Below are 23,661 nucleotides of genomic sequence, written 5' to 3' on the forward strand. Positions count from 1 at the left end.
AGCATTTGGACAGACAGATCAGAAAATGAAATATTACCAGCAATGACTCTCTACACGAAATCCTGCAGGAAGAGTGGTTCAACATCCCAACATCGGTGACATCAAAATTGGTAGAAACAATGCCAATGAGGCTTGAAACTGTTTTAAAACCCAAAAGATATCAAATAAAATACTAAACACGTTTTTTCTTCTAATTTCCCTAAACTGTACACTTTCTTTTGACGCGTCAAAAATGGAGTATTTTTGGTTTTGTTGTTACTGTTTATGTTGCAGTTGAACTAGTTTAGTTTTTTGTTTATATATAGCAAGCGAACAATTAAATGTTTTGTTAAATATACTAGAACTGGGGAACAAATAGTTTTTTAATATGTAAATAAAATGTTTTAAATGTAAAAACAAGTTGTACACTTTCTTTAGACGCTGACTGTACATACATATGTAGAGAAATTTGTAAAATTTAAGTTATATTTTCGGAAAAATTCACGATTTTCTAATATTTTTCTTTCTTTAATTAATTTTGTGAGTAGTATAATTGGAACCGATTATGACCTATTGACTAGGATTCTGTACCTGAATGAATAAATAAAAAAATAAAAAAAAAATTATTGAGCTAGCCTATATTTATTGGAATAAATCTTGAAAAAATCTTCAATTTTGTCATGATAAACGTCAAAATCATTGTCAAGATACAAAATGATTATGATAAGCGATATTTGAATTTTCTGAAAATAAGCGAATTCACTAAATTCTGAATAAATTCGAAAGTAATCCATCGATTTTTATGATCAATACATATGGCTTTGCAATAAAGCAATAAATTTAAACAATTTCTGCCGTTTTCGATTTTTCATGATTTTGTAAAATAAAAAAATTAGCTATTTTCACATAAAAAATATACATAAAAAAATCACATAAAAACTCCGAAACTACTGAGCCGTTTGAAACGCAATATTTATGTGAACATTTGTACATAGCATGGGGAAAATGTTTTCAATATTCAATCAATCAAAATAAGAACTTAATTGTGAATAAATTCGAAAATAATCAATCGATTTGTATGATCGATATCTCATTTTGTTGCTATTATATGCGGCTTTGCGACAAAGTAATAAACCTGAACAAGTTCTGTCGTTTTCGATTTTTTTTTTATGACTTTTTTAAAACACAAAAATTTGCTATTAAAACGCAATATATTAACAGATTAAAGGCTATGTAAATTTGAAATTTCAATAATATGCATCAAATCTGTTATAGTGGTTAGTGAAGCCTTTTTTTGCTGTTGACTTGTGTTATTTAAAAAAAATATTTCCTTTTGACTACACCATTTCAAATTCAAATTGAGAAAATACAAATTGATATGAGAAAAGGCAAATTGAAATTCAATTCAAATTATTATCGAGAAATAACAATTTCTAATTCAGAAAAGCAAAGCAAACTACTAATATTGAAAAAAAACATATTGATAATGAGAAATCCAAGTTAATATTGAATAACACAGTACAAAATTTTTCAGTTCATTGTTTTGGGACTCAATTCTGACAATTGCATGTGAAAGTAGCCCCAAAAATAAGAACTTCTGCATCATTAGTTTTGTCAAGTTGGCTGCCGTAATAATTTAATGACCATACGAATTTTGTTTTGCTCAAGGTGGATTTTTATCACTTTTTCTATATTTTAACGCGGTTGTATCTCGGTATATCGTACGGAATATCTCTTTTGTGGCTGAAGAAAAGTTGTAGATATTGAATAGGAGAAATAAAAGCGGAACATACCTAACCGAAAAAAAATCCAATTATGGACCGATCACCATGAAATTATGTAGTGTGATTTGTGTCTATATGAAAGTTATTATCATGATTTTCGGAAGCGGGTCTTATATGGGAGCTATGACTAATTATGGACCGATCATAATAAAATTTGGTACATATAATTTGTTCGGCCTATTAAAATTGGCTGAAATCGGTTCATTATTTCACATAGCCCCCATACAAATGTCCTCCCGTAATTGGACTTTATCGATCATAAATGTTTAATTTATCTATGTATCTCCACAAATTCCGCTCCAAATAAGTTTTATATACACAAAATTCATGTCACCAAACCAACCAAATTTTTTCTAATTTTTTTACCATTTATTGATTTTTTGCAATTTTAAAGATAACTTGATGAAATTTGGGACAAGCTTTTCCATTGCAAGAACAAAGTCTATTGAATTTGGTTAGAATTTTTCCATTATTTCTCCTAGCCCCCATACGACTGCCATATCTGAAAATAGTTTTAAGCTCTCAAATATAGAGATGTTTGTCAACATATTTTAAGTTTTTGTAAATTTTGTTATTAATTTAATTCCGGATGCAATTACCGCAAAGCTAACGTTACAGAAATAAATGCGACGTCCCGGTTATCGCGACGGCTTAATTTTTTAAGCCGTTTTAAACTTTTTTTAAACTTGATTACAATGACTATAACGAAAAAAGGGAAATCCCCGTCATTTGGTATATTCCTTTTTGTCTCTTAATATGGGAAAAGTTCAATTTATTTTAAAGCCAACGATTTTAAAAAGATTTAAAAAAGGAGATTCAATTTGCGTGAATTACAAGGTACATAAGTCTTCGGTTTACCGCATTATAAAACAAGAAAATTCATTAAAAAAGTTCATACCTTAAAGTGGTCTGTAATCAGAATTCCAAAATTTATCAAACCAAAATTATTCAATGCCAGCGACATGGAATTCGATTTTTAAAAATACCGGCGAGAAATTGTCTTCGAATCCTCATCTTATTGATCTACTTTAATTTATTTTCGTGAATGATTTTCGGAAGAGGTTATTATGTGGGAGCTATGACTAATTATGGACCTATCGCCATGAAATTAGGTCGTGTGATTATGGTGCCTATTATGAAATAAATTCGAATTTCGACTGTAGTCGAAATAGCTGATCGAACGAATTGTCATTTGGTATTATGGCGCACATTCGTTGCTTACAAACTTAGACCTGCATAAAATTAACGAAAATATTTCAGTTAGTTGTAGTTGGTCCACCAAAAACAAATAAAATTACAAATACTAAGAGCCCTTTCACACTAGGCAATTTAGTAGTGCAAGTCTCTTGTGTTTGTAGATTCCAGAGGTAATGTCGGGTTAAGGAGAAGAAAATTTTACATGCTGTTTTGTTGTTGGGCAAGAGACTTGCGCATCTAAAATGCCTAGTGTGAAAGGCGTCTAACATTTTCAAAAATTTTTTTAATTTTATTTGCAGTGTCGAAAGCAAAATTGTATTCGTTGAAAAATTTGATGCACAACGAAATTTTCGACAGCGATGTCAACTTATAATACGAATTTTACATTCGATAGTCAACGAATATCGTTTGTCGAATGTAATTCATAATAGGGGCCTATATATACATATGTCTATATGAATGTGATTTCCGTTGAATTTTATGTTTATACCAACATTTTTAAGAGTTTAATGCTCGTTAAAGTTATTTTCGACAGCGGGCCTTTTTATGGCAGCTATGAATAATTATGGACCGATCGTCATAAAATTAGGTGACATGAATTCAGTATATATTAAACATATTTGGAGCGAAATAGATACCTACATATATAAATTAACCATTTACGAATGATAAAGTTCAATTTCGGGAGGACATTTGTATGGGTGTTATGTGAAATAATGGACCGCTTTCAGACAGTTTCAATAGACTTCGTCCTAGGACCGTTAAAAATGTATGTACCAAATTTTATCGCAATATCTTCAAAATTGCGACTTGTACTTTAAGCCAGTCATATGAACAGGTAAAATAAAAATTTAAAAAATTTGGCGAGTAATTTCATTCAAATGAAAAAAGTGTTCTACAGACTGGGTTAAAGAGGACACTTTCGCCTTTCTTCTGGTAGTAAAATTTGTTTGACGCCTTTTGACCCTAAGGAGTTCTATTCCACTAAAATTAAAATTTGACTAAAAACAAAAAACAAAAATTATTAACCAACATAACAAAACAAAAAAAAAATAAATAAATATCGGTCAATTATCGATAATAGTTTGCGAGTAATGATAATTTACTAGTTTAGTAAGATTAATGCTAAATTCCCAATTTTATTGATAAATTCACTGAAATTTATTGTTGGGGATAAATAAGCTAGTTCCTATGCGCATTTCACTGGTTGCTTAGGCCAGATCATCAGGAAACCTTTTCCCAAATGGCTTAGGAAAAACTAAAGATATTATGCAAATAAAACTATAGAGTGATTGAGAGTGACTTCTGATCAAATTTACTTAAATCAAATTTTTTATAAAATAAATTATTTGTCTTTAACAGCAAGCCACTCCCACAATACGGAAACCTTAGTTTCAGTATGTTTACTATTGAATGGCATTCAAATTTTTGAAATCAGTGTTTACAAAATATTGTCCGCTGAAATTAAGTTCTGAGCCACCATGCGCTATACTTATTCACCCCATTACAAAAACCTCAAAATGTGAAAAAAAATTAACATTGTAACACGAAATCCGGTGGAGCGATGTTTTGGAGTGTGGAAACAACGATTCCGATGCTTGTTAGATGGAATGACCGTTTCTTTTTCTAACGTTAAAGTTTTTACCAAAGTGCCAAAGGCCAAAAAAAGATTTTAGTACGAATACTTTATTATTTAATATTCATTGCTTTGCTGCATGCACTACGATCGAAGTTAAAACACTTGTCCAATTCACAACGTAGTTGTATGTTGTACGTTGTATGATACAACTATTGTGGTTGTGAACGCAAATTTCGCAAAGTCGTAAGTTTACCTTTGGAAGCCTTGAAAATGCCAAAAGATTTGTTGATTATGAATACAAATTTTTAACAAAGCTATTTTAGGCTTAAAATGTATTTTAACTAAATTGATTGTATTTTTATATAAAGTATTTATGTATATAATAGCTTGATATAACAGTTATTATAAACTTGACATATGTATGTATTTAAAAAATGTATGTAATTTTTTTTATTTTTTATTTAAATTCAAATTAAAAAATTATATAATTTCTTTTATCTTTGCAGTTAAACAATCTACACTCATAATAATCCAAGAAAATTACTCAATTTTAAAAATTGCATTTCTATAAAAAATTAAAAAAGAAAATAATTGCAATTTTGCAATGTTTGCGTTGCAGTCCACACCGGCCTTAGGAGCTGTAGTTGCACCATGGTCTGGTTCAATGATTGACCGATTGCCATCACTAGAAGACATGCCGCATAAAGGTAATTTATTTATGTATTTAAAGACAGTACAAAGCTATCTATAGGCATCTTTTAGTTTATTTCTATGCGTTTCAAATGTCGAAGACTAAGGATTCAGATTTATTTGATACTTGGTACAAAACTCACAGCTGGGGTGGTTTAAATTATTTCGTTCGCGAGCGAATGCTTCACACGGCGCACAGTGGTATGAGAAAAAAAAGAGGGAAATAAATCTGTTTCTTCGTTTGTGTTCCGATTTCAAAAAACTTCTCATCGAGCACTTCATAAAACATCGTCGTAGCTATCAATTATCTTTTATAGCTTAGGAGATATTCGCATTTGAAAATTAAATTTTCAACATTTTTACCCATCCTACTCTAGTTATTTGATAACCGCGGTTCCAAATATTTCCCGATTTTCTGCACTTTTGTATGTAAGTTTTTTGAAACCGGAACACAAACGAAAAAAGAGGATAATTTTTAAAATTGAACATACCCGAGGTGTCCTACTTTAGGGACCCCTGGTCCCGCTCGTGGTGGGGTCATGAGGTCCAAACTCAAAACTCGACAACACTTCCTCTTCGCGAATGTGAAATTTCATTCAAATTGGACCAAGGGTTTAGAAGTTACAGATTTATTTCCATCTTTTTTTTTCTCATACCACTGTGCGGCGCACAGTGTCTTGATAATGGCCAAAATAGGGATTATTTTTAAAATATTTAATTTTTTTATTGATGAATATTCAAAAGTATTATATCCATAAAACTATGGTCTTATATACGTCGTTGCAAAAGTCTTTGAAATATGTATCTATCATTAGATATCCATATTGTCTATATTAATGACTTAGTAATCCAGATATAGGTAAAAAATAGGTTAAAAATCTAGGTTGTCCTGGTTTTTTCCTCATATCTCAGCCATTTGTGGACCGATTTTACTGATTTTAAATAGCAAACTTCTCGAAAGCATGTCTGACAGAATTATTGAAGATTTGGATCCCGAAGATATCTGGGGTCTTCAGAAAATTGATTTCAACAGACAGACAGACGGGCATGGCTTAATCGACTTCGCTATCTATAAGGATCCAGAATATATACTTTATAGGGTCGGAAATTTATATTGTGGAAATTACAAACGGAATGACAAACTTGTATATATCCTTCTCTCGAAGGTGAAGGGTATAAAAAATAGAGATATAGTCCATAAATTTTGTACCAGCAATATTAATATTTAGGACAAGAATGGAAGGACTATCAATAGTGGGCGTGGCAAATCCCATACAAACTAAATATTCATATCTATCTGTATAATTGTAATATGTAAAGCCTTGAAACTTTATATGAATTAATTATGTAGTGCGTGGCGTGGGTCATAGATATTACAAATTTTATATACTTTTGAAATCGATGTCTTCCGGGATGAACTTTGCACCAAGGTTTGTCCTATTGGATTTATGTTTGTTTGTTTTGTTAGTATGATTGTTTGCTTTTTTGTATTTTATTGGAGGCTAAACCGTAAAAAATTGCTTTACTATACATATGAATATTTAAGAGAAAAATCGAGATCAATCAATAATGTTAAGTAAAAGCTAAAATTAGTATACCTGTGGAACTATAATAGCTGATGTACTTACTGTAAATATATAGAAATTAATGTATGTCTGTTTATTTGTTTGTCCAGCTTAAACAACTGAACCAATCATCTTGAAATGTTTACTGTATATTCCTCTATATCTAGAAAGAATTATAGGCTGTGAAATTTCAAGAGGGCGTTGCACTTCCCATACAAAGTAAATAGTTATTATGGAATATTTGGTGAACTGTAAATGTGAAAACCGCAAAACTTTGCGTAATTTACTTCGGTGCCATAATTATCACTAATAGAGGGCGTGTCACTTATCATACACAGTAAATTGTTATTTTCCAATACCTCGGGAACTATAATTGTGAAAGTCATCAAACTTTATAGGAATCAATTCCGTATCACTGCAATAAATGGCACAGTATGGGAACTGATAAAAAGTGGAAATAAATCTGTAACTTCTAAATTGTTTTCCGATTTTGATAGAATCACTATCAAAAGTTATGTGAATTTAAAACAAACAAAATAAAAAAAAATATTTTTTTTTTTAAATTTTTTGTTTATATTAAATTTTAGTTATACAGAAAAGAAAAAAAGAAAAAATTTATTTAAATTTTTCAGAAATGTAACATTTTGGGAAATATTATAAATGAAAACTAATTTAAAAATTTGAAACAGAGCATCCCGAAGTAGTAGTAATTTAAAATTTAGGTAAAATTTTATTTATGGCTTTTAAAAAATAAAAGTTTCCAAAAAAATAATCTAAAATAATCTTCTACGAATTTTATAATTTTTAAAATTTTTATAAATTTTTGATAAAAAGACACATGTATGATCTTTTCCACTAGCTTCAAAATACATAACTAGAGCCGCGCGCTGCAGCATCGTGTTGCCGGCGCACAGTGGTTTAAAAACATTTATTTTGGAAATAATTCGGTATCTTGGGAACTATTGGAGATATTGTTACGATGATAATTTCACATTGATCTGAGGTGTTTTCGAGTTGATTTACGTTTGTTCAGCTTCCTAGCGCTAATGGGGGCAAGTACGTAGCCTCTCAAAGTTGTTCACCTCGGATCTCAAATTTTTTTTAAAAAAATCGCCAAAAATCTAATATAAATTATCCTTGTGAAGATCTACAAAAAATACGCTTACAAGTGTAGGTTATCTCTATTAGTTGAAGAGATATTCAGGTTTATTAATTTATTTTTTTTAATTTTTCTCGATCTTTTTATGGTTTTTTAGATATGGCGGGCCTACGGGGGGTCGAAATTTATTTTTAAAATATCAGCTATATTGGCAATAAAATTCTAAATAAAATAAAAGAAAATTGCTAACAGTTATCTGTTCCCTATAAAAAAAAGTTATACGCATCCAAAGTTGGAACTTGAAAAAAGGGCCGTATTTTAAACGTTTTTTCCCAAAAAGCCCATATATTTTTTCATTTGTAGAAAAAAATTTTCTTCGGGACTATATAGAATTTGTATATGATCCGGAAAGACAACTTAATGAAAAAGCGTGTAAAGAAAAATTTGGCTCACTTAAGCTGACATATCACCCCCCAGTCCTATCCAAACTTGGCCAATTTAAAAAAAAATTCGGGTTGAGTAAAAAATTCTCAAAAAGGCAAAGCACCGATCCACGAAAAAACTCCATATTTGTATAACCCCATATGTTTCTTAAATACCTACTAAGTATTTTTACTATCACACGGTAAATAACGTCACAGTAGGCACTTTTCTAAAAAAAACACTGTTTTTGGAACACATTTTCCCCGTTTTAGGAATTTCGGTATTTGAAAATAAAAAATTTCAAAAATTCGAATGCCATTGATTTAAGGACATTTGAGTCTATATTGGTTCCAAATCTTGTTATGATATCTTTAATTGTTAAAATTTAAAATTTATTAATTCAAATTTTATATTTTTATCCGTGGAAAATCACCATATGAAATTTTTTAGTTTTTAAGGTAAATGAAGTTAATTTTACTAAATATCAATCTAAAGGTTCTAAGGTTTTCAACAATATCAAATACTTATATCCATTTTGACACTGTTGTTGTAAATGTTAGACCCCAATGTATATTTTTTTGTCAAGTTTCATTAAAATCGGCCCAAAAATATATAACATTTCGATATCTTTTCATTAGAAATTCCAAATATTGAAAAATTTGTCCTTTGACCTTCATGATTTAAAGGTTAACGTTTTCCGATTTTAGTAAAACCTTCAGGCCATATTTAAAATTACCAGGACTATAATATTATGAATAGGTTTTTGTTTACAGTAAGAAAATTGGGCTCATTCGCCAAAATATGGACAAAAAATTAGTTTTTTTTGAAAATCGCAAAATTTAAATAGCAGGTACGGAATATTGACATAATTTTTTCATATTATTATTCCCATTATGATCTCAATAAATCCCAATGTGATGATCAAAAAATTATGAAATTTGTTTAACAAAATTTTTAAAAATTTTAAAAAGCAGATTCGAAACAGCCGTTAAAAAAATCTTTTTTCTTGGTCATACCTGCGAATAGATATGTATCCAACGAAGACAAAAACTCTTACACAAGTAAATACGGATATATTTTAAATAAAAATTAGCTTTTATTTTAATTTTTCTCGAAATATGTTAATTTTTTTCCTAAATTTCTTGTTCAAGTGGCCTGAAACATGTTAATGGTCTGGCGAATTTATAATAACTTTAACATTTTTTAACCAATTTCATATAAATAGTAAAATTTTGCATATATCTGAACTTTGACTTCGATGCGCGTCCAGAAATCGTTGTCCGATTTGGCTCAAATTTTCAACACTTAACTTTTAGGCCTAGCGTCACAATATTCCACCCGGCACTCTTCAAAATTTTAACAACAAATTTTTTCCATACAACTGATTGTCATTCTAATGTACATATGTATGTATATGGGGCATTTCATGTCAAGTGAACCAACTTTTGATGAAATTCCGATCGGGATGAAATTTGCACCAAGGTTAGTTCTATTGGATAGTAACTCAACAAGATCGGTCGAGAACTCTCTGAGTTATGACATTTTGGTCAAACAGGTGTTTTTTCTTATCCATGTAACTTATTACCTATTGTTCTTAGCAAAATGTGTCCAAAATAGTTTAGATAGCTCTTTCTTCAATCTTTCGAAAAAAAATATTTAAAAAAAAAATAAAAAAATTTAAATATTTTTTTTCCGAAATCAAAAACTTTTTTGACTTTTTTTTTTTAAATGGGCCTTTTTTTTGTTTTTTTTTTTGCTCAAAAGAAAGCTTAGGTCTTTTCCTTTAAGACCTATTTTGTCACTTAGTAAAATGTGAGTGGGATATCTATCAAAATAAAAATGTTGTAACTCAAGACATTCAATTATTGACTTTTTTTTTCAAAATGGGTCAAAGAAAATTAGTCAAAAGAAAGCTTAGGTCCAATCCTTTAAGATATTTTAGGTCCCTTAGTGGGATACGAGTGGGATATCTATCAAAATAAATATTTTGTAACTCAAGATATACAATTTTTGATTTTTTTGGCAAAATCAAAAACTTTTTTGACTTTTTTTTAAAATGGGCCCTTTTTGTAATTTTTTTTTGCTATAAATAAAGCTTAGGTCTATTCCTTTAAGATGATTTTGGTCGCTTAGTGGGATATATATCAAAATAAATGTTTTGTAACTCAAGACATACAATTTTTGTGGTAAAACATTTATTTTGATAGATATCCCACACGTATCCCACTATGCGACCAAATAGGTCTTAAACTTTCTTTTGAGCAAAAAAAAAATTTTAAAAAAGGGCCCATATTGGAGAAAAAATCGATTTTGGAAAAAAAAAGTCAAAAATTGTATTTCTTGAGTTATAAAATATTTATTTTTATCCCGATCGGAAGACATCGATTTCAAAAGTTGGTTCACTTGACATGAAATGCCCCATATAAAAACAATTAAAAAAAGCCATATTAGCCGAATACATAGTAATCGAATTAAAAATTAAAGATAATTTAAACTGTTAGTTTTGCTCTTAAAAAGTTTTAATTAGCTCTCAATACTCGTATCTTCACATAGTAAAATGTTAGTGTTTTTTTCTATTCAACTCATCTTGAAAAAATTTTCACGGGTTTTTATTTTTTCAGTAGTGTTTGACATATTTATGGAATTGCCCATATCCGTATAAATTTCTTCTACATTTATTGTGTCTTTTGTTTTTTTTTTTGTATATATTACAATGCGATTGTAATAAAATAATTATTTGATAACATATTTTTAGGCAAATTTGAACAAAATAAAATGTTTCCTCTGGTAAAAATATTTAAAAACTTCAAAGTTGATAGTGAAAGGGTTAACATTAGTGTAAAATTTTTAGAGTTGGACTAGTTATTATACCAAGTATCATAATAAGCCAATGCTTTAACCCCATGTACATTAGTAATTATTTAAATTTCATTTCCTTAAAAACAAACACTGTTAATCTTTCATCCATTTTAAGACTTCAAAAATAAGATTTGTGACATTTTTCCGTTTCTATTCCTTTTTTCTTATAGACAATTTCATTGCCATGAGAAATCTACCATGTTTGGGTGTTACTAGTGGTGGCGGTGGTGGTGTCGGTAGTATTGAAGGTTCAACGTCGGATATTGCAGCAGATAAACCTACTGCTGTCATGGATCCAACTACCTTGGAAGCACCTTCAACGCCTCATGCCTCATCTTATTTTGCCACCACCTACTACCATATTACAGATGATGAATGTATGTTATTATATGATATGATCGATTTTAATTGTATATGTATATTTTTTATATATAAAAATCAAACATTTCTTATTAAATTTCTTAAAATTATGTACATACCATAAATTCCTTTAATTTCATATTCAAAATCATACATAGTGGTCATACATGGTGTTAGAATGATGATTGAATAATATCAAATTAATTCCATTTTCTTTTCTGTGAAAAATATTTGCTTTTTTTCTGCCCCATTATCTATAAAAAAATAAAATCGTATTTTTGATACCGTTCCGTTTGTAATTTCCACACTATAATTTTCCGACCCTGTAAAATATATATCCTTATAGATAGAGCAGTCGATTAAGCCATTTTCGTCTGTCCGTCTGTCTGTCTATATTAAAATTTTGTGATACAACTCATTTTCGTACGCAAAATTTGTAACTATGTCTAAATATATTTGTATACCCTTTTTTATAATCGGATTCTTCACTTGAATTATATATAATTATTTTACATTCGAAATGAAATAACTTCTACGCAAAATATATTATTTCATATTTTCATCATATTATATTATTTCATATATTTATTTAATAGTATTTCAATGACATTTTCTCAATCCTCATACATAATAGGATCTTTATACCAATGTAACTTCTATAATTCTCATCATATTTAGGTGGAGGGTATTTATGACTCGGCACGGCCGAATATATTACTCTTACTTGTTTTTATATGTAAATCATAACTTACAAATTTACTTCGTTTTAAAAATAGTTTGTTAATTTTGTTCATTTCAAAAATGGTCAATATGTTAGTTCTGAGAAGTAAATGTCCTAATTTAGAGGGATATAAAATATGAATCATATACGATATGGAGTTGGAGTTTCGAGTTAATACGTCTTGAAATGAGTAGAAGTTGCTAAAAATCCATATACATATGTACTTCGAAAAAATTTAAAAATTATTGTTTACAAACTATACTTATATCAAAGGATTTTCAATCTTTGTTGGGAAACTGAAGACTAATTTAATTAATTGAGTATGCATCAGTAGATATGTATGTATTATTATATAATATACTGGTCTTCGGCATTCTACTGCACACTATAAAAATAAGTAATTGGTAACTTCTGTAATTTTATATTTTTTTAATAATAAATACTTTGAAAGTAATCATTACATAGTTTTAGTCATACTACTATTACTTTTTCTTAATTTTGTAATTGTAATTGACATTTTTCAATTACAATTACAATTACATGTAATTGTAATGTAAAATTTTGCAATTACAATTACTTGTAATTGTAATTGAAAAATTCAATTACAATTACATGCAATTGTAATGTGCTATTGGTCAATTACACATTACAAGTAATTTTAATTGCAAAAATCCAATTACAAGGTAATGGTAATTTACCAGTAATATATTACACAATGTAATCATTACCCCCCAAGCCTGCTATTCAACCCATAAAGGTAGAACAACTTTGGAAAAAGCTATTTTCAAATTAATAAATTTGTAAAACAAAAATTTAAACGCTTTAGAATAGAGGCACCAACTTTATTTACTTAGTAGATTGCTTTAAAGGCTTTAGTTTGTAAGTCATTAATTTAAAAGTAAAAAAAAATTATCACTTTTACTCGCTATAAAATTTATATTTGTTTAACTGACTGCACAGAGCTACAATACTTACTATTCACAAACAAAGTACTAAATGAATGTACTTCTGTAATTTCATTAAAAATACTCTTTCGGTAATTTTATTCAGAGTACCACCAGCTCCCCTCCCCTTCCCTTCGTACTGAAACACTCTACAACGACGCACAGTGTCGTGAGTTCATATAACGAGCGTCTAAAAATAAAAGTTGTTATCGCAAATTAATGAAAATTGCCACACATGCTTTAATTGACAATATATAATCATACCTAAAATTTTATCATTTAAATTTCGATGATTCTTGTCCTTCCCATATATCCTGAAATATAAAAAATTACAATAACAGAGTGAAAATGAATTATAACTTAATGACATTTTGTACAGACATTAATTGATGATTCGTCGTAATTTCGTTCAATTTAGAGGAAGGATACGCATAACTCAAAATTATCTTTTTCAAAAAAGTTAAAAAATGAAGGTGTTCAAGAAGCCCTATGAATCCCCTTCTAATAACATGTGATTAAATGAAAATAGTCTACATCAAAAAATAAAATACTCTACATCTCTTTGATTAATTCTCTTTACAAATTTACAACAATAAATTGCTTGCAGCCCATCATAAGTAGACCTTCTCATAGCCCTCTAACACGCCGTGTAAAATTGCAATGATTTTGCAATGCGACTAGAAGTCCTTGTGTCTGCAAAATGAATGAGTCCTTTAGGAATGCCTCTTTACTGCATATTTTTCCCGCTGGGTATACTAAAAACATAGTACAAGTTTTGTTTATTTGTCAACTAAATTCAATTATTTAACCCTATGAAGTACATGCTAATTTTTAATACTTTTTTATATAAAATTGCAGTTATTTATGGTCGGTGTCTACTAGGATATTCAATTAATCGGGTTTCTGGTTTAATCGGTTAATCGAGCAAATAATTAATCGAGGTTTAGATTTATTCGGTTAATAATCGGTTAATTTAAAATTATTCGATTAACTGAATAATTTCTATTTTCATTTTAAATTGAAAATACAACAACGAATTTTGTGTACAAAAACATTAAAAACAGCAAATAAGGTATTTGAGATCATTTTTGTAAACAAAATCCGTGTTTTACGCTGTTCTTAATTTAATTTTTAATTTTTTGTATGATTGTTTTTTTTTTAGTTGTAAACATCAAAATTAAAATTCATGTTTTCTCGTATATTTGATAAGTAAAAATTTGGGTTAAATGCAGATTAGAAAGATATTAACATCTACTATTTATATTTCTGAAATCGCATGATTTGTTGAAAATTGATTTAAGAAATAGTAAAATATCATAAAATATTCAAAAACGTTTTTCTCGAAAAGAATTTTTTTTAATTATGACGTTGTTGCAGCAAATGAGCGATGTGTGAGTTTTTTAGGGTCTTAGTGAGATCTTCTGAAATAATCTTTTATAAAAAGAATATAATTTAAACGATTTTTTCTTTAGATTTAACAAAACTTTTCTTGGAAAAAACTCTCGCTGATTGTATATGTTGAAGAAATCAAAAGCATGATAAAGAATATTCCTTTTTGGATTGTTTTAGATTTTGATTAATTTAATAGTTTCGTTTAGTTATGATAAAAGACTAATTTAAAAAAAAGTTTCGTCTATACATGTAAATAGAAAGTTTCAAATACATGTAAATAAAATATGTCAGTTATTATACATACTCAGTAATCATGTTTATTCAAAATGATGTTCAATGTTCAAAAAAAATCTAATTTTAATATGAAATTTGTATTTGAATTGAAACGGAAAAATAAATACAAAAAAATGTTTAAAGTGCAAAAAAAGGAATTTCGGTTAATCGGTTAATCGACACAAATTAATCGGTTTATTTGTTATTTGAAAATCGGCAATTTCAAATTATTCGAACAGTTAACCGTACAAAATTAATCGGTTAACCGATTAACAGTTAATCGATTGAATACCCTAGTGTCTACTCTGCCTATAAATTTGCATTTAATAAACTAAATTTCAAGTATTTCAAGATTTAAAAACAACCACGGTAAACAGAGGTTATTTTTAATTTTATAAAATATTCTAAACGTACCATTGTAATAAAGAAAGAGTACCATCATGATAAAAATTGTGATTTCTCACTCACTCAAGTCCATGTTGCTTAATTTCATGTTTATACTAGGTTTATTTTATTAAAACTTTGTATGTTCTAAAGAGTTGAGGTTCAAAATTCCATTTTTTCTGCTTGAAATTACTCGTTTCGTTCCAATAATAATAATAATAACAGTTTATGACATAAGTTGCTCTTTTGTTTGTTGCTAAAAATCATAAGAAGTTAGAAATTTTTACCCTTTTGCAGCACATCCATACAAGAGAATGTTCTTTAATGACATCGAATGTCAATATGACAGTTTAAAATTGTTGATCTTTCTTTAGTTTGTGTTTGTTTATAAAAACATTGCCATCATAGTAGTACACATACACAACGCACTCTCAGATACAGCCATTGGCAGACAGACATCACAATGACTATTCTTTCTGTGCAGATAATAAAAGGAATAAAAATCTCAAAACTAATAATGACATAACGCTATTACACGACATAAAACACTACTATACAATACAATAAAATCCCATCAAAGTGTGTCATACACGGTCATTATCTTTTTGATATATCTCTAACATGGTATTTGTGTACAATTGTAAAATTCATAAATACATACATCCATCCATACATTTAGCTATATAAGTATCTTTATACATTTATATCTATGTGTATGGATATGCATGTAGCTATGCTAACAAAACGACAGACAGACAGACAGACAACATTCGTATAATTTATGATCACTTTAGTGTGAACAATCTAATAACATGGTACTTTTTGTATTTTTGTCTTTTTTTTGTATTTCATGTTGTTGTCAATTTGTTTTATTGTATTTTTAGTTGTAAATGAACAATGGTAGAAAAATAACGGAATGTGTGATAGTGTGTGTGTACAGGAGGTCAAGGAGCCAGCCAGAATCAGTACAGAGCAGCGTTGCCAACTTGGTGCTATTATCACTGTTTTTAATGCTTTTTAAAAATATGGACGCGAAAAAATATTGAGTCAGTTATATGTAGGGAATGAAAAATTTCATTTCCCGGGAATGTTTTTTCAACTAGAAAAATAAGTAAAAAAGAAAATTATTTTATAAAATTGTGAAATTTTATTAAAGAATAATAAAAACAATACATTACAATTCAATTGTACCCACATAAAACCAAAAAAAGTTTGTTAAAATATTTGGAGATCACTTGTCATGATATAGTAGAGTAAAAGAGCATTTAAGTGTCACAATATTTTATAAATTGTGAACGTATCTTTATAATTCGAGTCGATTAATATGTTAATGTGATTTTTAATGCACTTTTTAGATTCTTTCTTTTGATTTTTCTATTATATTTTTTTTTCGATATAAAATATGTGTACATATTTTAAAATAAAATTAAATTCATTTCAAAACAAAAATATGAAATTCAAAATTACCTCATATAGTTTAAAAAGAGTAAAGCAGTAACAAATTAGTTCTAATGTATTTTGTTTTCTGCTGAACTGCTCTTTTGCTACTTTGCTATAGAAAGTACTCTACATAGTGCATACCGCTATTATATCATAGAAATAATATTAGATGTCCGTCATAGAACTATCTTTTTTTAAAAAATTGATTTGTCAAAATTACTAATGCATTCAATAAGTCATTCGACGAGAAAACTTTTTCGCTTTAAACATGTGTTGGCTTTATCGTTATTAAAGCATTATAAAGACAATCAACATGTATTCTCCGATTGCTACTTGCTTCAAATAAATCTAATAATATAATGTTGAAGTTTTTAGGATTAATTTAATTGAATGAACCGTTTTTTGAGAGATCGTAGAATTTTTAGATAACTGCTGTTCATAAAGAGTTTTCATTATAGCATCACCTATCAGAAAAATGGTTTAATTTCGGCTTAATGCTTCTACTGTATCCTTAATGGTGTTTAAAACCTCCACTAATATTTGGAACGAGCCATTCATCAAACAGAAAGGTCATATTTAAATATATTAAAGTATTTTTAACTAATTTTAAATTTCCAGTTTTTCCCGGAAAAACAATTTAAATTTCCCGGGAATTCCCGACAATAATTTTACGGGAAATCCCTATTTATATGCAAATATAACTGATTTTGCGTTTCAAAAACTCATGTAACAGTTGCCGAAAAACGCACTTAAAAAATATCAGTTATATTTGCATTTATTGCCATTTTGAGTGAGTGCCTTGAGGCATGCTTAAGCATTAGAGGGCTAATAATTCCTACATACAATCGTAAAAAGTATTTTTTATAACTTTGAAATATTTTAATACATAATTGCTTTATAACATTTACAATTACTGACAACAAAAAAAATAAATGTTCAAACATTTCAGGAAAAATGCAATAGTTTTGCAAATTTAATGAAAATTATTACATGATATAAATAATAAACCATTTGCTATGGTTAAATCTAGAGCAATTAATCTCAAACAAATTAGAATTTTCCAATTCCTTAGAGAATTATTGAACGAAGGATTAACAACCGCAGGTTTCAGAACCATAAAACATAACTTTAGTTACACGATATTAAGGTAAAATATTTGCTAGATTTGTATTCAGCATTTTGAATTATGGAAACCATATGTATGCAATCCTTATTGCAAATTGCATTTAAAGATAATTCAATTTTCAGGGCAAAAATAATAGTGTAAACTGTACGTAAATGTACCTAAAAATTATTTCCGTTTTATGTCACTTATTTCACTCGATATTTTGGACAAGAACTTATTACATATTATATTATTATACCCTCTGTATAGAACATAAAGACCAAATTATTTTGGCATAACAGCGCTGGTCTTGAAGCAGTGCTCTTCGACGTTAGCTCGTCCAATAGCTAACCTTTTCAGCACTTCATACCGTGCCGGCGTATTTCCTGTAGGTTGGAAGGTTGCTAATGTAACGCCAATTCCTAAAAAGGGAGAGGCTAACAACCCTGAAAATTAACGCCCAATAGCAATTTGTTCTGCACTTTCCAAAGTTATGGATAGTATGGTTAACTACCATCTTGTGAAATATTTAGAGTCCAACAATTTACTCAGCGACCGGCTGTATGGCCTGCGTAGAGGACACTCTACGGGAGACTTGCTAGCCTTCCTATAGGAAAAATTGTGTCGTTCCATACACCGTTTTGGCGAAAGTAAAGTGGTGGCTCTAGATATTTCTAAGGCGTTTGGTGCGCTTTTAGCAAAACTTATTGCTTTTGGTGTCGGTATTACGAGTTCAAGATAAATTCAGGGGTACCGCAAGGCTCCGTTCTTTCTCCTACTCTATTTCTTATTTTTCTAAATGACCTTCTAACTCAAACTTGACAGCAACATTTGCCATTCATATTCATTCAGTTACAGATCAAGCCTATCGGAGATTGGGGCAATGAGGAAAAATATGAATGATTCCCTTAATAGGGACCTTCTGACAATCTCTGAATGGGGTCGTGCGAATAGGGTCGCTTTCAACGCTCGCAAGACTCAGTGTTGCATGTTGAAACATAAACGAAAGACAGACCATGTCGCTTCATCTGTATTTATGGGTGGTGTAAATATTGTGGAATCAGACACTCTTGATGTTCTGTGCATGAGAATACAATGTGATGTCCGCTGGTCTAAACATATTTTTCAAGTGTCGAAAGAAGCATTCAAGTGGATCGGATTTCTGAAAAGGCGTAGGAATTACTTCACTCCATCTGATCTCTTCACTATTTACACCACCTATATCCGACCGAAAATGGATTACAACTCCCATGTATGTATGGGCCGGAGCTTCAAAGTCTATTTTGGACTGCACGTATGTGGAACAAACTTCCCGCTGAAGTGTTTCCTGTCATTTTCAATGTAGGAAAGTTCAAATCAAATGTCCACAAACACTGCTCCCTCTTTCCTCCCTCCCATAACCTATTTTCCTAGTTCCAATACAATGCTTTGCATGAGTAGGGGTCATCCCCTGAGTGCTTGTCCAAGAAAAAAAAATGTCACGTACGATGACATGGAATTGCCCATTTATAATTAAAATTTTATGATTATTTGTATAATAGTAATGATCCTACAATTAATTTCGGTTGCACATATTTGAGTAAAATTTGGTTATTTTTCATAAATATTTTACTTTTTTTTGAAAGCTATTTTAACCTATTTTTCATGGAAATTTTAGGTAAATAGTCCCAAAATTTCAAAAGCTTTGTTTCTAAAACGAGCAACAGTTTTATATATGTATGTACTTCCAAATCATTTATAGTATTCGTTTAGCAAGCCAAATGTGGACTTAATGGGCGAAATTTCAAAATATGCCAAAATTGAGAATTTTTGTTTGTTTTTTTATTTTGGAATTACTGGATTTGCTTTTCCTAAATTGTATATTTGTTTCCACTAAAAAATAAAAAAAAATATTAATTTAAAAATTTCTTCCAGCGATTTTCTTGTAGATTGTTTACCTAACAGAGCAAATCTTTGATTATAGACAAACCATAAGAACTTCGCAAGCGTTTAAAAGTTGTGCATGTCTACTTCGAGACCCCACAGCGACTCTCCTGAGAGCGTCGCTAAAAGTAAACTTGAATACTGCTCTGCTACGCCTGTGCGAAATTTCATGCCAATCGATCCAATCAATCAGTTAGAGATGCCAGATTTATTTCCAAAATATTTTGATTCTGCCCCACTGTACATTGTTTGCAATTGCATTTGTAACCACTATTTAAACAAATAATCAAACTCAGCATAGTTGTTGTACTGTAGCTATGTGTGACTATGAAGTTAAAGTAAACTGTGGTGATAAACTGTTTTATTACTAAAACGTTAAGGGTGTATGGGATGGTTGTTGGATGGATGAATGAATGAATGGATGAATGGCTATTATATATTTTATTAACCGTGCTATCACTCTCATTGTTTAAATGTATTTTGTCACTGCATTCGTGTTAAACTATTTATGTTATGGATAGTTAGATGTGTGTTCGTAAACTACTTATAACAGAGTACTGTGTTAAATGAATGGCAACAGACACTTTTTAATAAGCATTAATATGTATGTACATTAGGGTTGCCCCTGTTGAAGGCTTACAAGTGTAGGTTATCTCTATTAGTTGAAGAGATATTCAGGTTTATTGATTTATTTTTTTTAATTTTGCTCGATCTTTTTATGGTTTTTTAGATATGGCGGGCCTACGGAGGGTCGAAATTTATTCTTAAAATATCAGCTATATTGGCGATAAAATAAAAGAAACTTGCTAACAGTTATCTTTTTACGTTTTTTCCCAAAAAAGCCCATATATTATTTTTTTTGTAGAAAAAAAATTCTTCTTATATGATCCCTAAAGACAACTTAATGCAAAAGCGTGTAAAGAAAAATTTGGCTCACTTAAGCGGACATATCACCCCCCAGTCCTATCAAAATTTGGCCAATTTAAAAAAAAAAATTCGGTTTGAGTAAAAAATTCTAAAAAGGCAAAGCACCGATCCGCGAAAATGTTCAATATTTGTATAACCCCATATGTTTCTTAAATACCTACTAAGTATTTTTACAATCGCACGGTAAATAACGTTACAGTAGGCACTTTTCTAAAAAAACTCAATTTTTGGAACACATTTTCAACGTTTCAGGAATTTCGGTATTTGAAAATAAAAAATTTCAAAAATTCTAATGCCATTGATTTAAGGACATTTAAGTCTTTATTGGTTCCAAATTTTTACATTAATTCAAATTTTATATTTTTATTCGTGGAAAATCACCATATGAAATTTTTTTTAATTTTTAAGGTAAATGGTGTCCAAAAATTTTATCAAATAAAATTTTGTAGATCTTCTCAAGGACTATTTAAATCCAAAATTTCAGATCATTCGGATCATAAATGGATTTTTGGCGATTTTTTTAAAAAATTTGAGACCCGAGTTGACCAACTTTGAGGGGCTACGTACTTGCCCCCATTAGTGCTAGGAAGCTTAAAAAACGTAAATCAACTCAGCTCAAACCATATCAAATTTCGTAACAATATCTCGAATAGTTCCCAAGATACCGAATTATTTCCAAAAGAAAAAGTTTTTTTAAACCACTGTGCTCCAGGACAGCAATTTTTAAATTAAACTTTTATGTTAGTAGGAAACATCTGAAATTTTTATTTTTGGGGCCACCCAAATGTACATGAGAAATTAATAAAGAATCTTAAGTTGTGTAATGTTGCAATATCATAAAGTGTGTATTATAAACATTAACACATATTTGCAAAGTGTGAGGAGGTACTTAGCCAATGATGAAGAACTACAACACCAGTGATGCTAAATCTTGCAATTTTAAATTCCACCGTTTTATAACAAGTACTAAATAAATCTTTGAAATAGTGAAAGCTATATATATATAAAAATTAAATTGGAAATTTTCAGGAGATGGTTTGTGAAGAAAAAAATTAAAATTTTTTTGAGTCCAGTCAACTGTAATAAAAAAAGTTCCCTAAAGTATGCAGTACAAATTTATATATTACTAGCTGACCCGGTGCGCTTCGCCACCCCAATTAGAAGAAAGAAATAGTACTATCAAGTCTCACTTTGTGAATCTAATTGTAAATGTCTAATTTCATATTTCTGGGTCCATTATTATAGAAAATGCAAAATGTGTTCCTAATTTTAAATTTTTAGGTTTATTATTATAAAATATTCAAAAAGTACCATTGCAATAAGGAAATAGTACCATTGATTATCAAGTTTGAATTTTAGATTTGTATATCATTTCCTATATTATCAACTAATTTTGTTTCTATAATACTTAAGATTTAATAAATTATCACAAAACCGAAACCGATCGGTTTTTAATTTTTTAAAACCGAAACCGCGGCTTTGGAAACTCTAGGTCCATTATTATAGGAAATCCAAAAAAGTACCCTTAGAATATATAAAAAGTACCAAAAATCCCCCACTCACTCGGGTCCATATAAGCTTAATTTCATGGCTTTAGGTTCATTGGTGTAGAAATTACAAAAAGTACCATTCGAATAAAGAAAAAGTACCAAAAAGTCTCCCCTAGAATTCTAACTCACTTAGGACCATGTATGTTTAATTTCATGTTTTTAAGTCCATTGCTATAGAAAATTAAAAAAAAAGTACCATTAGAACAAATAAGAGGTACCATGAGGTATCCGCTTGAATTTTCAGTCACTTAGGACCATATACGCTTAATTTCATATTTCTAGGTCCATTATGTTATAGAAAATTCAAAAAGTACCATTAGAATATAGAAAAAGTACCAAAAAGCACCCACTTGTAGTTGCTCACCCACTCGGGTCCGTATAACCTTTATTTAATGTTTCTAGGTTCATTGGTGAAGAAATTACAAAAAGTACCATTTGAATAAAGAATAAGTACCAAAAAGTCTCCCCCTAGACTTCTTACTCACTTAGGACCATATATGTTTAATTTCGTATTTCTAAGTTCATTGTTATAGAAAATTCAAAAAATTCAAAAATTCAAAGTACTAAAAAGTATACACTTGTGGTTTTCCAGTCACTCGGGTTCATATAAGCTTTATTTCATGATTCTAGGTTCATTGGTGAAGAAATTACAAAAAGTACCATTCGAATAAAGAAAAAGTACCAAAAAGTCTCCCCTTAGAATTCTCACTCACTTAGGACCATATATGTTTAATTTCATGTTTATAAGTCCATTGCTATAGAAAATTAAAAAAAAGTACCATTAGAATAAACAAAAGGTACCATGAGGTATCCGCTTGAATTTTCAATCACTTAGGACCATATACGCTTAATTTCATATTTCTAGGTCCATTATATTATAGAAAATTCAAAAAGTACCATTAGAATATAGAAAAAGTACCAAAAAGCACCCACTTGTAGTTTCCCACTCACTCGGTTCCATATAAGCTTTATTTCATGTTTCTAGGTTAATTGGTGAAGAAATTACAAAAAGTACCAATCGAATAAAGAAAAAGTACCACAAAGTCTCCCCATAGAATTCTCACTTACTTAGGACCATATATGCTTAATTTCATGTTTCTTAGTCCATAGTTATAGAAAATTCAAAAAAGTACTATTAGAATAAACAAAAAGTACCAAAAAGTCTCCCCCTAGAATTCTCACTCACTTAGGACCATATATGCTTAACTTCATATTTCTATGTTCATTATTACAGAAAATTCAAAAAGTACCATTCGAATATAGAAAAAGTACCAAAAAGCAGTCACTTGTAGATTCCCACTCACTCCGGTCTTAATTTCATGTTTTTAGGTTCATTGGTGAAGAAATTACAAAAAGTACCATTCGAATAAAGAAAAAGTAAAAAAAAGTCTCCCCCTAGAATTCTTACTCACTTAGGACCATATATGCTTAATTTCATGTCTCTAAGTCCATTGTTAAAGAAAATTC

At 29.5% G+C, this 23,661-nt stretch overlaps 1 protein-coding gene across 1 annotated transcript in view; it reads left to right on the plus strand.

Moving 5' to 3' along the window:
- Positions 1–5,141: 5,141 nt before the first annotated feature.
- The window catches only part of ey (eyeless), a 69,910-nt gene continuing 51,390 nt past the window's right edge, over positions 5,142–23,661 (plus strand). The window contains exons 1-2 of the mRNA XM_065514748.1: positions 5,142–5,246; positions 11,346–11,552. Coding sequence (XP_065370820.1) covers positions 5,144–5,246; positions 11,346–11,552 — 310 coding nt within the window. The 5' untranslated portion in view covers positions 5,142–5,143. The remainder of the gene's footprint in view (positions 5,247–11,345; positions 11,553–23,661) is intronic.

The sequence above is a fragment of the Calliphora vicina genome, chromosome X, assembly GCF_958450345.1.
Source record: "Calliphora vicina chromosome X, idCalVici1.1, whole genome shotgun sequence".
Lineage (NCBI taxonomy): Eukaryota > Metazoa > Arthropoda > Insecta > Diptera > Calliphoridae > Calliphora > Calliphora vicina.